At 43.5% G+C, this 13,331-nt stretch overlaps 1 protein-coding gene across 1 annotated transcript in view; it reads left to right on the top strand.

Annotated features, from left to right (window-relative positions):
* elp4 (elongator acetyltransferase complex subunit 4) overlaps positions 1-13,331 on the top strand; it is a 52,832-nt gene that overhangs the window by 4,625 nt on the left and 34,876 nt on the right. The window contains exons 3-7 of the mRNA XM_062386883.1: positions 2,677-2,798; positions 4,299-4,433; positions 5,878-6,014; positions 9,486-9,570; positions 12,453-12,641. Of these exons, the coding sequence (XP_062242867.1) occupies positions 2,677-2,798; positions 4,299-4,433; positions 5,878-6,014; positions 9,486-9,570; positions 12,453-12,641 (668 nt within the window). The remainder of the gene's footprint in view (positions 1-2,676; positions 2,799-4,298; positions 4,434-5,877; positions 6,015-9,485; positions 9,571-12,452; positions 12,642-13,331) is intronic.

Raw genomic sequence — 13,331 nt, 5'->3', positions numbered from 1 at the left:
TTGAACACCACAAAGGACACAGTGATATTCCTTGTTGTTCGAGGACTGCTGATAGAACTATTGAAGTAATTTCACAGAGTTTATTACTAACAATATATTAATGATCAATAATAAAAATAATATAACACCAACACCATTTCAAATGTGCAACATAACCTTTGAATAATAAAGGCTTTAGCTTTCTAAAGAAGTTTTTAGTTTTTCAGTGAAAACTTCCCGTAATGCAGGTTTAATCAAAGACTCAAATAACAAAATAAGTAAATCAAATTAGTATTTCAAAATGTTAACGAACAAAGTATGTGCAGTAAAAACATAACCATATGTAAGTGAATACAGTTTCAGATCTTGATAACATATAATAACACAAAACAAGATGAGCGGAGGAGCAAAAAGTTGACAACTCATTATGTTAAATGTAGACGTGGATCCCAAAAGTCTGAGAGTCAGTATAAATATCAGCGTTTGTTAAACACACGCAAGTTGTTGACTGGATGGATGATATGGCCAGAGCACCACAGTAATTAAAGATTGCACAACTAATCATCAGGAATTTGAACACAGTATACATTGAAACCAGTAACGATTTCATCCCTAATTAGGGTATATTTAGTTCACTTAACTTCCCATAATGCAACATGAAAACATAAGACTGTTGAATCCATATAAGTGAATCACAGAGAAGAATAAAGATGTTGTTTTTAAAAACAGAGACACTCTTCATGAAGAACAGAGGTAAGGATAATTTAGGTAAATAAATGTATTTTCCACATTCGAGAGGCGATATTAGACACCTAACAGAGTGACAGGTGCGTTGGTCAGAAAAAGTAATAATAATAACACCATCAGCCTGAAATCGACAAACTGCTTGATAAAGAGGGACAGCTGTCACACTAGTTAAAGGCTTATGAGATATGATGAGCAGATACAGTATCAGGGGGTTGACAGATGCTGCCAATAGGCAATTAACCCAATAAGACCACCTTTTGTATTAATGTTTATTTGAAGGGTTTCTTGACGTGATTGTTTGTTTACCTGCTGTACGGCCACTGAGCGGCTCTGTGGAAATAATAGTGCATCATAGACCAAAGAAGAAGAGGAGAAAAAACACTCTGACCTAGATATTCTGTCTCCTCCCCCTGCAGCTTCAGCAGATATGATTCAGGAGTCTCCCACTTCTCTGTTTGAAGGCAAACTAAAACCGAGCCCCCCCACCCCCACCCCCTCCTTTTTCACAAGCCTTATTCACAATAATAAACATGATGAAGAAAAAGAAGGGGGGAAAAAAAGTTGTCCCGTGACTGTCCAGACTGACTGATCTACCTCAAAGATATGACCGTCCCCCACCCCCTGTTGCGCCTATACCCCGCAACACCTCCCACCCGCCTCCCCTTACCCCCCGCCTCAACAGCCTAATGACTCCTGGAGGTTCCATTTGTAAGGCTCCCATAGAAACACGACCACAATAGGCCCCATCTTGAGAGGGCCCATCTGGGAGTCTTTGTGGGGCCTGCTGAAAGCCACAAAGGCCTGCTGACCTAGAAACCCATCAATAAGAGAACAGGGAGCCCCACCGACAACAAATTGAAGAGCCATGGAATTTCCTGGGCCATCCTAGAGTCCGTAGGTGAGGACATAGATGGGGAACGTGGGAGGGCACAGGGGGAATTCTCCGGATGTTCGAGGATGACACGTCAGGATGTCATTCCCAAGCTGTCAGCTGTATGCCCATTACCTTAAACTGTCACTGCTGCCATTGTCCCTGTGCCCACTGATCGTCATTGTGTGAAGAGGCCTATGAAATCTTTACAAAATGGTGATTGTGACAGGAAGCAGGAGTAGCTTGCTGGGAAGAGTTATGTGTTCGGGAATGGTGGGGGGGGGTCATGGTGATGATGCATGATTTAGTGTGTAAGAGCTGGGTGGCTGCTTTGGGACAGTACGAGTCATCCCTGTAGATGTTACTTGTGTTGAAAGTCTTTCTTTAACCTACTTTGCTGATAGTAAACACACCTGATGTGATGGACACTAGAAACATATGAAAGGATGCCATTGGAATTCACACAAAAAGCAGCGATTTGAGTGAACCAGATGTCAGGAGGCGTTTTGAGGACAGGCACCATCATATCTTGCTTCTGCCTCCTCCTGTCGGTTGTCCTGACAGCCGGGTAGCACTCAGCAGGGGGGGTGCACAGGTGAATACTTAAGACAGTCGCCTACCTCTCACCTCTGACACTGGCTGAAAACATGACAGGCAAAGGTGGACAGGACTTCTGTTAAGACCCTATCAAGAAAGCTGAAGGTGTCGTGTCAATGTTGATTGTCAGATCACACAGAAACAACTTTGTTACCTTGCCATGTCGATTGCCTCTTCATCTGTTCCCCTGGAAAAGGTAGCCCGAGTGTGGTCCTTACTCCAATTTGCAGTCAGCAGCTGTGATGTGGTTGTGACCTACAGGATCTGTGGCATCTGAATGAGACGAGGCCTAATGTTAGACCTGAGGTTGATGTGTTTTCTCATCTGGTGGACGTTGCACCTACTTTTATCATTAAAGCCCTTCCTTAGGCCTTGCTGACAGTGTTATGGTTCTGCATTGAGTGACAGTTTCAGATCTATGTTTGCTTGAATTTTCCCTTCGCACTCAAATACTGATTGTTGTCCTTTTCTCTCTTTTGCAGAAGAGGACCGATATGATAGCTACTCCCGTATGATCTTAAAATACTTCCTGGCAGAGGGAGTGGTGTGTCGACATGAACTTTTTGTGGCGGCAGCTCAGGATAACCCCGATGACATCTTACAGGTATGAGAGGAGGTGTCGTGTGATCTGTAAACTTTTTTTAATGCAAAGTGTGATTTGTGTCGAAGCAACAAGTCTCAAAAAATCATCTGCAAAGACATTGAGACTGCCTCGATGTCTTCACTTCAGCATCATCCCTACATATGTCCTGCTGTAGTGTCAGAGAGAGATTCATTTTTTTACTTTAAGATCACTCTTTAGTTATCAGAAGATGAAGCAATAATCTTCTTTTAAATGTAGTAATAAGTGTTTAGATGTGTTTAATATAGTATCCAGCCTGGGTCCCACTGATCGGACAATGATGCAGCAGATATTTTAGACACACAGTCTTCCTCAAGATGTATCAGGGTCAGTGAGGGTATCTCAAAGGTCGAGGGTGGTATGGTCGTCGCATTGTTGAAATGTTTCCCGGTGCATCACTGTGATGGGAGCTGTAACCCAAGAGTCTGACTGTGGCCCAGCATACAGGAGGAGGGCCCCTCTCCCCCTGATTGATAGTGGGAGGGGTCACAGCCTCACCCTCTCTTTACATATCAAAGGCTTATTAAGAGACAGGGACTCCCAATGGGGATATATCACATCATTTAGTGTTTTCACAGCTACATTCACGGTATGCTAATCTTCAGATGCTATGGTTGGATTTAATGCATTACAATAACATGCACACTTAAGAAACCAGCTCGCTACAGGAAGAATCAGGTTAAAGCAGGAAATTGGAAAGCATGATCACATGCACTGCAACACCTCGGTTACTTAAAACCCACATTTCCTCGAGTCAGCTTGTCAATCAGACTTCCCACCCAACCCCACCCCCTTTCTGAAGAAAGATTGTTTTCTTGCTTTTGTGTTGCCCACATGTAAAGTATTGGTACTGGTTACACGATGAAAGAGTTTTAAAATAAATTAGACTTCCACACTTAAAAGGGACTAACTGACGTAGTTCAGTTTAATTTTCACTTTTTAGTTGGGATATTATTAATTGTGATACAATAATAGATGGCTTCAAGGCTCATTTATCCCTCTGTGCTAATGTCACAACAATAGTTTTCCTGTCGTTACTCTCTGTGCCTACTGTAAAAACACCATGAGAAACCCAGTTAATTTCATCCATGGTCAATTTATTGTTATGTTTTTTAATTACAATGAAAAATCTTTATTTCTGTAGCATTTATCCAATCAAGGTTACAAAGTCATTTACAAAATATATGAGAATAGAATAACACATAACAAAACAAGACTCAACCAGTATATAAAAGGTAACTTTTGAACAAAAATAAATTAACTAAATTAAATCAAATCAGGCATTAAAAGATTTTCCTTTAACTTTGTTCGATTTCTTTTAAGACAGTTGATGAAAAAAAATTCACTTCTATGTCCTGAATTTAGCTCTACTATCTTGCAACCTTGTGATCACTAGCATGGTCAAATTACACAAGAAGAAAAAATTACCATTTACAATCAGTGTGTTTTAATTGAATTTGTTTACTGTACGTTTTTCAACAGGAACTCCCGGCTCCCATCTTGGATGATGTCGCTATCCACAAACCGGCAGAGCAGCCCAGGCTGTCTTGTGAACCTCAGGACAGTTTGGATGCCATGAAGATCGCTTGGCGTTACCAGAATCTGCCAAAAGTTCAGGTGATGAGGGGATCGAGTGGCTGTTTCTGTTGTCTGTTAATTATAATAACAGCATTTTATAGGATACAGGTGGCATTGAGATCATGCTACTTTTACCGAAATTCAAACAAATTTCTCTGCTAATGATGGTATGAGAAAATAATAACGCTGGCTCTCTGGTCTTAGTGGTTTGGCAATTGTCTCCACCACTAAATCCATCAGCTTCTAAACTCCTTTGTGGAGTGAATAAGGCCTTAGCCTCTCCTTTCAGAGCTGTACCAGATTACTCACACTTAGCTGGCAATAGGTAGGCTTTTCACTGGTCCCCCAACTCTCATATACACACATACACACACGCCTGCACCCCTGCTTAGCCTGGGAAACAAGAGTACTTTGCAGTCTGTGCATTGACATGTCTGCTCGCTCAACCCTATGACCCAGACCTGCTCCTCTGTCTCTCCCCAAATCCCTGCCTTTCCCCCTGCTAGGGTCGGCATCCCTACACTCTTTCTTCCGCTTTGAGGAGAGGTGACCCTCCCCTTCTACTTCTCTACAGTCCCCCCCTCCCCACTTCGGTCTATAATCCATATCGCTATGTGGATTAACAGCACACAGTGTGTCCCTGGGGATCCTCTCCCTCTTTCTCTTTCCCTGGAAACTTCTTTATATCTGTGTCCTTTCCTCACCTCTCCCCCTTCCCCTGTAAAATCGTCTTTACAAACCACTAGTAAGCCCCACCAGAGGATTTGCATCTCAAATTCACCCCCAGAGTCAACGCTTACTTTCCCCTTACACACACCTCTCCTGGCACAGCACACTGTGTCGCTCTCCCGATGAAGACATCAGATCAAAGGTGAGGCCGTCAGGGCGGGGAAGGAACGCTAAGCGGGTTGCCGGGCTCACAAAGAGAAGATGAGCCCCTGACCCCCCTGCCCTGCTGACCCCCTCGTCCCGCCAGGAGAGGGACACACCGGGGGCCCTAATCCAGATTAGGAGTAGATTAAGGGCCCCTCTAACAATGGAATCCCTGGTTTTACTGAGAGAGAAGAGCTAAAACTCTCTCTTTCAGCTGCAGGAAAACATCCGCCTTCCCCTGCGTCCCTGACACGTTTGCTTTCACAGCCAGAAGTGGACATTTATGTGAAGAAATGATTAAGAGCGTGGTCATAGTGGTTATTTAACTTCTCTGCTGTAGGAATGTTGAGGACTGACCCATAAACAATGCAATTGCATTACCATAGTGTTATGGAGCACCCTCATTTAACTTGTTAGAAACACAAATAAGATTATTTTTTCCCATGAATTACCTTATTGTTGTCTGAAATTAGTTAAATGGACACCATTTTTTTTTTGAGAGAAGAGAAAAAGCTGCCTGTAGTATCAGATTTAACTTTAAATGCTTTTTAATTGAAGGGCTTTAGTGCACAGATTTTTTACCAGGAGTGTGACTTGTTTACATCCCCAGTGTGCCCTGGCGTCTTCGTCCCGGTTCGGCCACTACTATGACGTCTCCAAGACGATGGAGCCAGAAATTCGCCAGGCAGCCAAGTGCCACCGCTTCTACCTTCCAGAACATCCCTCCCAGTCTTCAGGCACACACAGGTAAGACGACAAGACATCATCCACGGAACGCACGGAAACCAATGAGACACCATCCGCAGAACACAGGCGCACAAACACGACATCGTTCACAAAACAGTTACACAAATAAGACACCATCTGCAGGACACAGGTAAGCAAACATGGCATTGTTCACAGAATAAACAGCTAAACTAACAATGCAGACAGACAACATACTCCAAAGAGCACATGCTATGGAAGCTCTGCAACCAGCATTTGCATTAGAGAGAGAGAAGGAACTCATGACTGAGCTCTCCCCAGTATCTTTTAGCCTTTTTAACACCACAATTAGAACGTATGTGCACATTATTTATCCAACATAAATTAACCTGCTAAAAAGCAAATGACTTTTTAACATTGTCAGCACACAAATATCCTTTTTTCCCTCTTTTTTGTGTGTGTCACATTCAACATCATGAATACAGGGGAAGATGGGGTTAGTAAATAGCAGAAAGCATCACGTAGGCCAGTGACTGTAGTGGACAGCTCTAGGTTTGTCAGTTCACACACACGTCCTGAGTGCGTTCACACTCACTTAGAACTGTCCACTTGTGATCGGGTCAACAGAGATGGATGTTAGTAGCAGGTCTGAACAGGCCCATATTCACAGTGGTTACTTTTCTCCCAAGACTCAGAACTTAAAAGTGCATCATAGCATTGTGCCTAAAAGGGTTGAATATTCTCACGTCCACCCCGGTGTCATCACAGTGCCGATTGGAGCTGAAGGCGATAAATACCTGTGATTATCGCAGAGTCACTTAAAGAAGGATTGACTGCCGATCAAAACACTGGAAAAAATAAAAATTGATGGGTAGTTGTTTTTTTTCCTGTGTGAAATAGGTTATTCTGAGCCCCTTGTCTGAGATTCACATTTATAAGACTTTAATAAACAGTAGTAATGCAACTTATAGATATTCCCATCATTTATTTTATTTTTTAACTTTTCCTCTTTAATTGCTATGTCCATAAAATCTTACATTTTTTAATATTGCCCAGCACATGAGAACAAAGAGCCCAGGTTACTTTATCCTTGTTGAATATATTTATTGTGTTTTGAAAAAACAAATACGCATATTGCAAAAGCTGGAAACCAGTCTATGTGGGTCTTTTTTTGCTTTAAAATTACTTAAATAATTGAACTATTGTTTTCTACATTTGTCCGCTAATTTAACAATTTATTGTTTGATTTTTAATTATCTGTGCATTTGTCACCTGTAGCTGCAAAAAAATACGAAAATTATATTTAGATTGTGTATCAATAGTTAATGAGTTTCCTCAAAACATGCAAATGTCGTATATGGAAATTACCAGATCTTTTCATTCACTCAATTTTCCTTTTTTTAGTACTGTTTTCAATTCCACATGAAAGCTTAAAGGATGCGTTGTTTCAACATATACACTTGGGACAACAACAAACTAGCACTTTTTACACATAATTTTTGAGATACAAAATCATTTATTGTTTTAACCTATTGAAATGATACAAATCAATTAAAGCCATCCTGGTCTACATTCTATTTTGAATAGTTGGCCTCGAGTCATTTACAATTCAAGGTTGTGTGTGTCTATTTAAATAAGGCCCTTGTTTGCTCAGCGTCTGTTTGATTTCTCCTGCGTTGAGTGTACTTAGGGTTCAGAGGTCATGTAGGCTCTTTACTCAGAGAGTACCGCTGAAGACGCAAGGGCACGAGAAGGCACACTCACGCACACGCTGAGCAAATACAGCAATCTGGAGCGCAGAGGATGCAGGAGGCTTTATAGAATCCCTCTTCCTTTACTTCGGCAAACAAAGACTGTTTAATGGAGCGCCCATGCAAACACATTAGAAGATTCGGTTTAAAATATACACTTTTGCAAATGTGGACAATGAAGTTTGCAACTTATGCTAATTGAAAGGCAGCTAATAAAATAATTTAACATCTTCTCGCGTGATGGCAGCAATATTTTGTGGCAGTCTCCTGAGTGAGAGTGTCACGGTGTTACTGTTGTCTCGTGTCTGAATGGGTTATAGATCTCATAGACATTTTGACAGCAGGAATCTACACCTGCACTGCACCATTGTGCCCCCAGCCCCGCCCCATAACTCTGACACACACTCGCACGCACTCACACACATACACACACACTATGCACATTATACACACTTGTACCATGCATACTCCTAAGCATGTTACTCCCCCTTGCACGTGTCCACAGCCCCATGTTGATACCCTAGCTGTTAAATTGCTCCGTTTCACTTGAAGGCATAATTGGCACAAATTGCTCTCTAGGTGATACAGATCCTGTTGTTTAAGACCAAGCATGCCCTCCGCTCCTCCTTTCTCCCCTCGCTGAAAGAGGAACACTCAGATAAAGAAGCTTCCCCGCATATGATCCTAATTAGGTGACGCACTAGCCCCTGTAGTTAAGCACCTAGACCTTTTTGGTACCTGAATGAGGGGTGCTCAGTGGGGGCAGCCAAAGACACAATGCTGTCCTACACAATGGCTGCCAACCAGAGGCAACCTCCCGCTCAACTGCACGTCAAACCATCCCAGCCCCCTACCTCAGAGCAGGGGCATGGGCAGAGGGGCCAAGGAGGGTAGGCTCCCCTCTTTCACCAAACCAGCTCTATCATTAGGCCCAGCAGGGTCAGAAGGCACCATTGTTGGGCTGAATAACTGAAATGGAGTACATGGATATACTTGGTGCAAGTGTAATCAACACGAGTGTGTATTGCTGGTCTTTATGCAGGGCTATTGGTGTGTGACCAATCTATGTGTATCAGCTTCTGTTGCCCGCAGGTCGAATTGACAACTGACACAGCAGCCCACTGTGACTCACTACAGAGTGGTCATTGGTGGGGCGTTCCTAAGCGATGAGTCCTGTGTAAAAAGATGGGGTTAACATCCCTATTGGCCATCCAACAGGTACATGGTGGGCTCAGCAGCCATCAATCCCTTCGCTGTTGCTTATGGTTGCGCGGATGATGCTATATGTCCCTTGTCAGTGGTGCACATCTTACCCCTGATTAAACACCAAAATGCTGTTCCCTGTTAATTTTAGATATCAGCCTATTAACCCCCCACCCCCAGCCATTTACTTATCATTTGTTGTGGGTATGTTTGTGCATCTCATCGGTTTGTCTGTCTGTCTGTTGGTCTGTCTCGGCACAATCAGATCCTCGGGGAGCTGACGGAGAACCAGTCATGTTGTAATTTAATCAACCAAATAAATTAATTGGATCTCTTGATATGGATCATCTGTCTGCTTCAGTGGCTCCAGAAAAGCACAGTCAGGAGGACCACGCTGCAGTCATGGAAGATTAAGCCGCTGCGCTGATGGACTTGGCCCAGTTTTATCAAAATGGTTTCATTTACGTTTTACACCCCGTCAGTAACCCTATTTTTGTGTTCTCTTTCTTTTGTCTCCTCCACGGTGTCCACTCGTTCCTCTGTCCTGTTCTCTCTCCAGTCCCATGCTTGAGTCCTACACTGCGTTGCTGAGATCAATTCAGGAGGTCATACACAGGGAGGGCTTTGATGTGGCAGCCCCCATGGTAAGAATCACGACTGATTTTCCTCTTGATGATTTTCCTTTTGCCTGAATTCATTCATATGAAATGTTGTAATCTATCTCTAATTACTGTTAAACATTTTAAGGAAACCAATAAAATCTTAGTAGAGCTCGAGTAAAGCGCACACCTCCACCAAGAACAACAAACACATTCTCTTTCCATTAAGATGTATGTATTTTGTCTTTAAAAATTTTAACAAATATATCATTCAATGTGCAATCTTCTGAGATGTTAAAGAAAGTGAAAGAAGTTTCTCTATACCCTGATCCGGACCCACACCAACATTTAATGGGTTTTCCTTGACCAATAACACATCCTTCCACCTACTTCTGTGGTAATCTGTCCAGTAGTTTTTGAGTAATCTTTCTAAATAACAAACAACAAAGACAAAAACATCACCTCTTCGGCGGAGGTAACAACAACAACAATCATTCATTCATTTATATTAAGTTGTATTACCTGGACGCCAATTTATCCAAGTGAGGTCAATTGGGATGTTAAAAATATTCAAATATGGCACTCAATAGTAACTAATAGTATGCATCAGAGCAGTTGGTGAATTTGTTTGTGGTTTTTGCACAGACATTTCTGAAGTTAAGTGTGCATTCCATGAGCAGTGATTCAACACAGACAGAATGCATTTTCTGCATTCTCTGAATATCCTCAAAGGTGAAGTCTGTGACTCCCTGACACTTATGTGTACCAATCTGAAAATGTCTAGCTTACTAATGACCCGTCAAATTATTAAGCATTTCGTATAATGTGCCATGTGCATTAGAGGAGCATCTTCAAACAAGAGATACCAAAGTTGCATCTGGTATCCCACGCTCTTCTGTCACATTCCAACCACAGCTTCCCTCAAGTCTGTTTACCTCTTTGTTCTGCTCAGGTCGGCCTCACCTGTGTGTGTGTGTCTTAAATTTGACATGTATCTTTTTAATAACCGTCATCATCGGTTCTCTACAGTATGCCAGAAACTTTGATGGCCCTGTCTGTCTCAGTTGTCATTTCCATTTATCTTTTTTCACAGGGCCAAGTGTTCTTCTGTTAACACTGTGATAGGCCTGCACATATATGTGATCGGGTGGGTGTGTGGGGTGTGGGTGGCTGCGCTCTATTCACCTACATTTGGTAACCCCTCTGCTCGTCACCTGGAGCCACCTCTCCCCCTGTCACTCACACACAGGATTTACCTCTACAACCACCCCCCCCCCCCCGCCCCCCCTTCCCTCCCCGAGCGCTGTCACTCACAAACCAGATTAACTGCTGACATCATTAAAGCAGTGTGGCCGCCTGACATGCTGTTGGCACAGTCCAGGAATGCAGACCGGCACAGAGCGACGTAGGCACTGGCAGAAGAATGCCCAGTATGGGTGATAATCAGTGCGCATTTATTTGTTAATCTGCCGTCATGAATTTTTAACAAGATGCAAATTTCATATTAACTGTGTTATGTAAATAACAGATTAGAACAAGGATTAGTGTCCCTGAGCATATTTGTTTTGAGATGAGTGAGACAGGAGTGGCAGCAGGACGGTGAGTCTCCACAGAGACATGGCTGGTGATTAGGTTGTGGTCCCAGGCTGGCTGTAGTCTATATGGCTGGCCTCTGGTCCTTGGCTGGACGCTACTGGCACAGTTCCCCAATTTTTCTATAGGCTAAACTATAGGCGTTAAGTTTGGCTTCTCCTCTTGATGTTGCCACAGCAACAGTCATGTTGCCACAGCCCCCCCCTGCTGGGCTGCACACATAGAAACAGATTTCTAATTCGGCGCCCCCAAAAACCTGTGTAGCCTGTGAAACAAAGACGGGGTAAATCTAATAATGAAAAAGGAGCACACACACAGAGCGAAGATGTTTAAGTATAGTAAGGCATAGAAGTGCAGCAGTGATGTAGAGGAAGACGAACGTGGAGTCCGAAGTGAGCTCTCTCCCCTGGGAAACTATGAGCCAACTGTGAAAAACTCCCAGAAACAATGGGGTTTATTTTTCTTAGATGCCTGCGATTCTGATCCAGATCCAAACGTAGCTTAGGTCATACTGTTGGAAGAGGAAGCAACGGGGAGCGGGGCGGAGGAGATTTTGGGAGGGTCGAGATAATGGAGGGGGAGGAATAAAGGAGAGGAGAGGCTGGAGAAGAAAAAAAAAAGGAAAAGCTGAGCAGATTTTTAGGCCAAGCTTTGTTAATCACTCTTGGCTCTCACCTCAGTAATCAGGAGCCATCCTGAAGAAAACCCAAATAAAAGGCAATTGTGCGAAAGGTTAAAAACCTCTCACAGTTTGGACAGGCTCCTCCATTCTCTCACTTACAGTGATATATATCCCACCACTGTTTTGCCACTTTTTCTCAGTCTTCATGAGAGTGGGTTACCGTTGATCTCTCGTGGCGGGGTGGGGGGGTTTCAAGGGGACGGCGCTCCACCCTTACCCAGGCCCCCTTGGCTGCAGAGCATCGCAGTGGTGCCAAGAATGTGCTGGGGTTTCTGGGTGGCAGCCATATTGGAAGCCTGTCTGACAGGTCCATTGTGAGTGTGTCAGATGGCCTCTGTGATTGGGCAGTTGTGTCCAGTCACGTTTGGGCACTGTGTTCCGATCGTCTGTGCTGGTGAGCAGACTGTCCATTCGCTCTCCCCCCAGACTTTGAGAATACTACCCAGGACAGCAGCACCTTTCTGAAAAACTTCAGAAGCAGTTATCCATTAATCTTCACATGTACTCTGCGAACTTCAGTTAGATTAAACTGTATAACTGCATCATGTATGTACTGTGTTTGTGCTTTAGGAAAATAACACACACGTTCATGGCTCTTTATAGATTTGTTTATGTCCCCAACCCCCGTCTCTTTGTCTGCTCTTTCTTATAGTCAAAGTCACGTAACATCCTGCGCATTGGGCTTCACTCTCTTGGCTCGGCTCTTTGGGGTGATGACCTGAGTTGTCATGACAACCCTACACACCGCCACTCCCTCGCCGCCTTTCTCTACGGGCTGCGTGCTCTGCTGAGGTCATCGCTGTCAGTTGCTGTAGTTACTGTACCTTCACATCTCATCCAGGTAAGACGAAGTTTGACACATGAAAACAGCGCGCCTGTCGGCCTCCACTCAGAATACAACTAAATCTGATCAGTGACAAAGGATGTACTCACTTTTTTTGCAGTGTTTAACGGTTTAGAAGGTGTTTTCTGATGTGTGAGTTACATGTCTAACTCAAGAGGACTCTGCGCTCTTCTCCTCTTCACCTCTTTTATCTAAGCTCCTCTGTTTTTCCAGATGCACTTTTCTTAAATTTCCCTCAGAAGTATAAATAATGTACTAAAATTTAATAAACTGGAGTGAACAATCATGGGGGTTGATTTTCGGGCAATGTAGATATGCATTGTCTCATTCTTTAATGGGACACATAGTCTTTTGTAGTGGAGCGTCCTCTCTTCTCCTCCTGACCCCGTCGTTTAGTGTCACCCTGTTATGACTCAAGCCTGCGAGAGGCCTCTTCCTCCACGCATCACTCCCCCAACGGACCCAGCCGAGTGCACACTTCATTCAAACCCACTAAATCTATGTTTGTTTATTTGGACCTTAATTACTTGAAGCTGTACACAATGAGTGTGTGCGTCTGTGTATGCATGTCACTCCTTGTAGTTGTGTGTGTGGGGTTTGGGGGGGGGTGGGGTTTGAGTCCACGTGCATGGGTCTGTGTCCAGTCTGGCCTCTCAGTGTGAAGGTGGAGTCATCTGCTGAGGCATA

The sequence above is a fragment of the Platichthys flesus genome, chromosome 1 (assembly GCF_949316205.1).
Source record: "Platichthys flesus chromosome 1, fPlaFle2.1, whole genome shotgun sequence".
Taxonomy (NCBI): domain Eukaryota; kingdom Metazoa; phylum Chordata; class Actinopteri; order Pleuronectiformes; family Pleuronectidae; genus Platichthys; species Platichthys flesus.
This window is presented reverse-complemented; position numbering and strand designations above follow the sequence as displayed.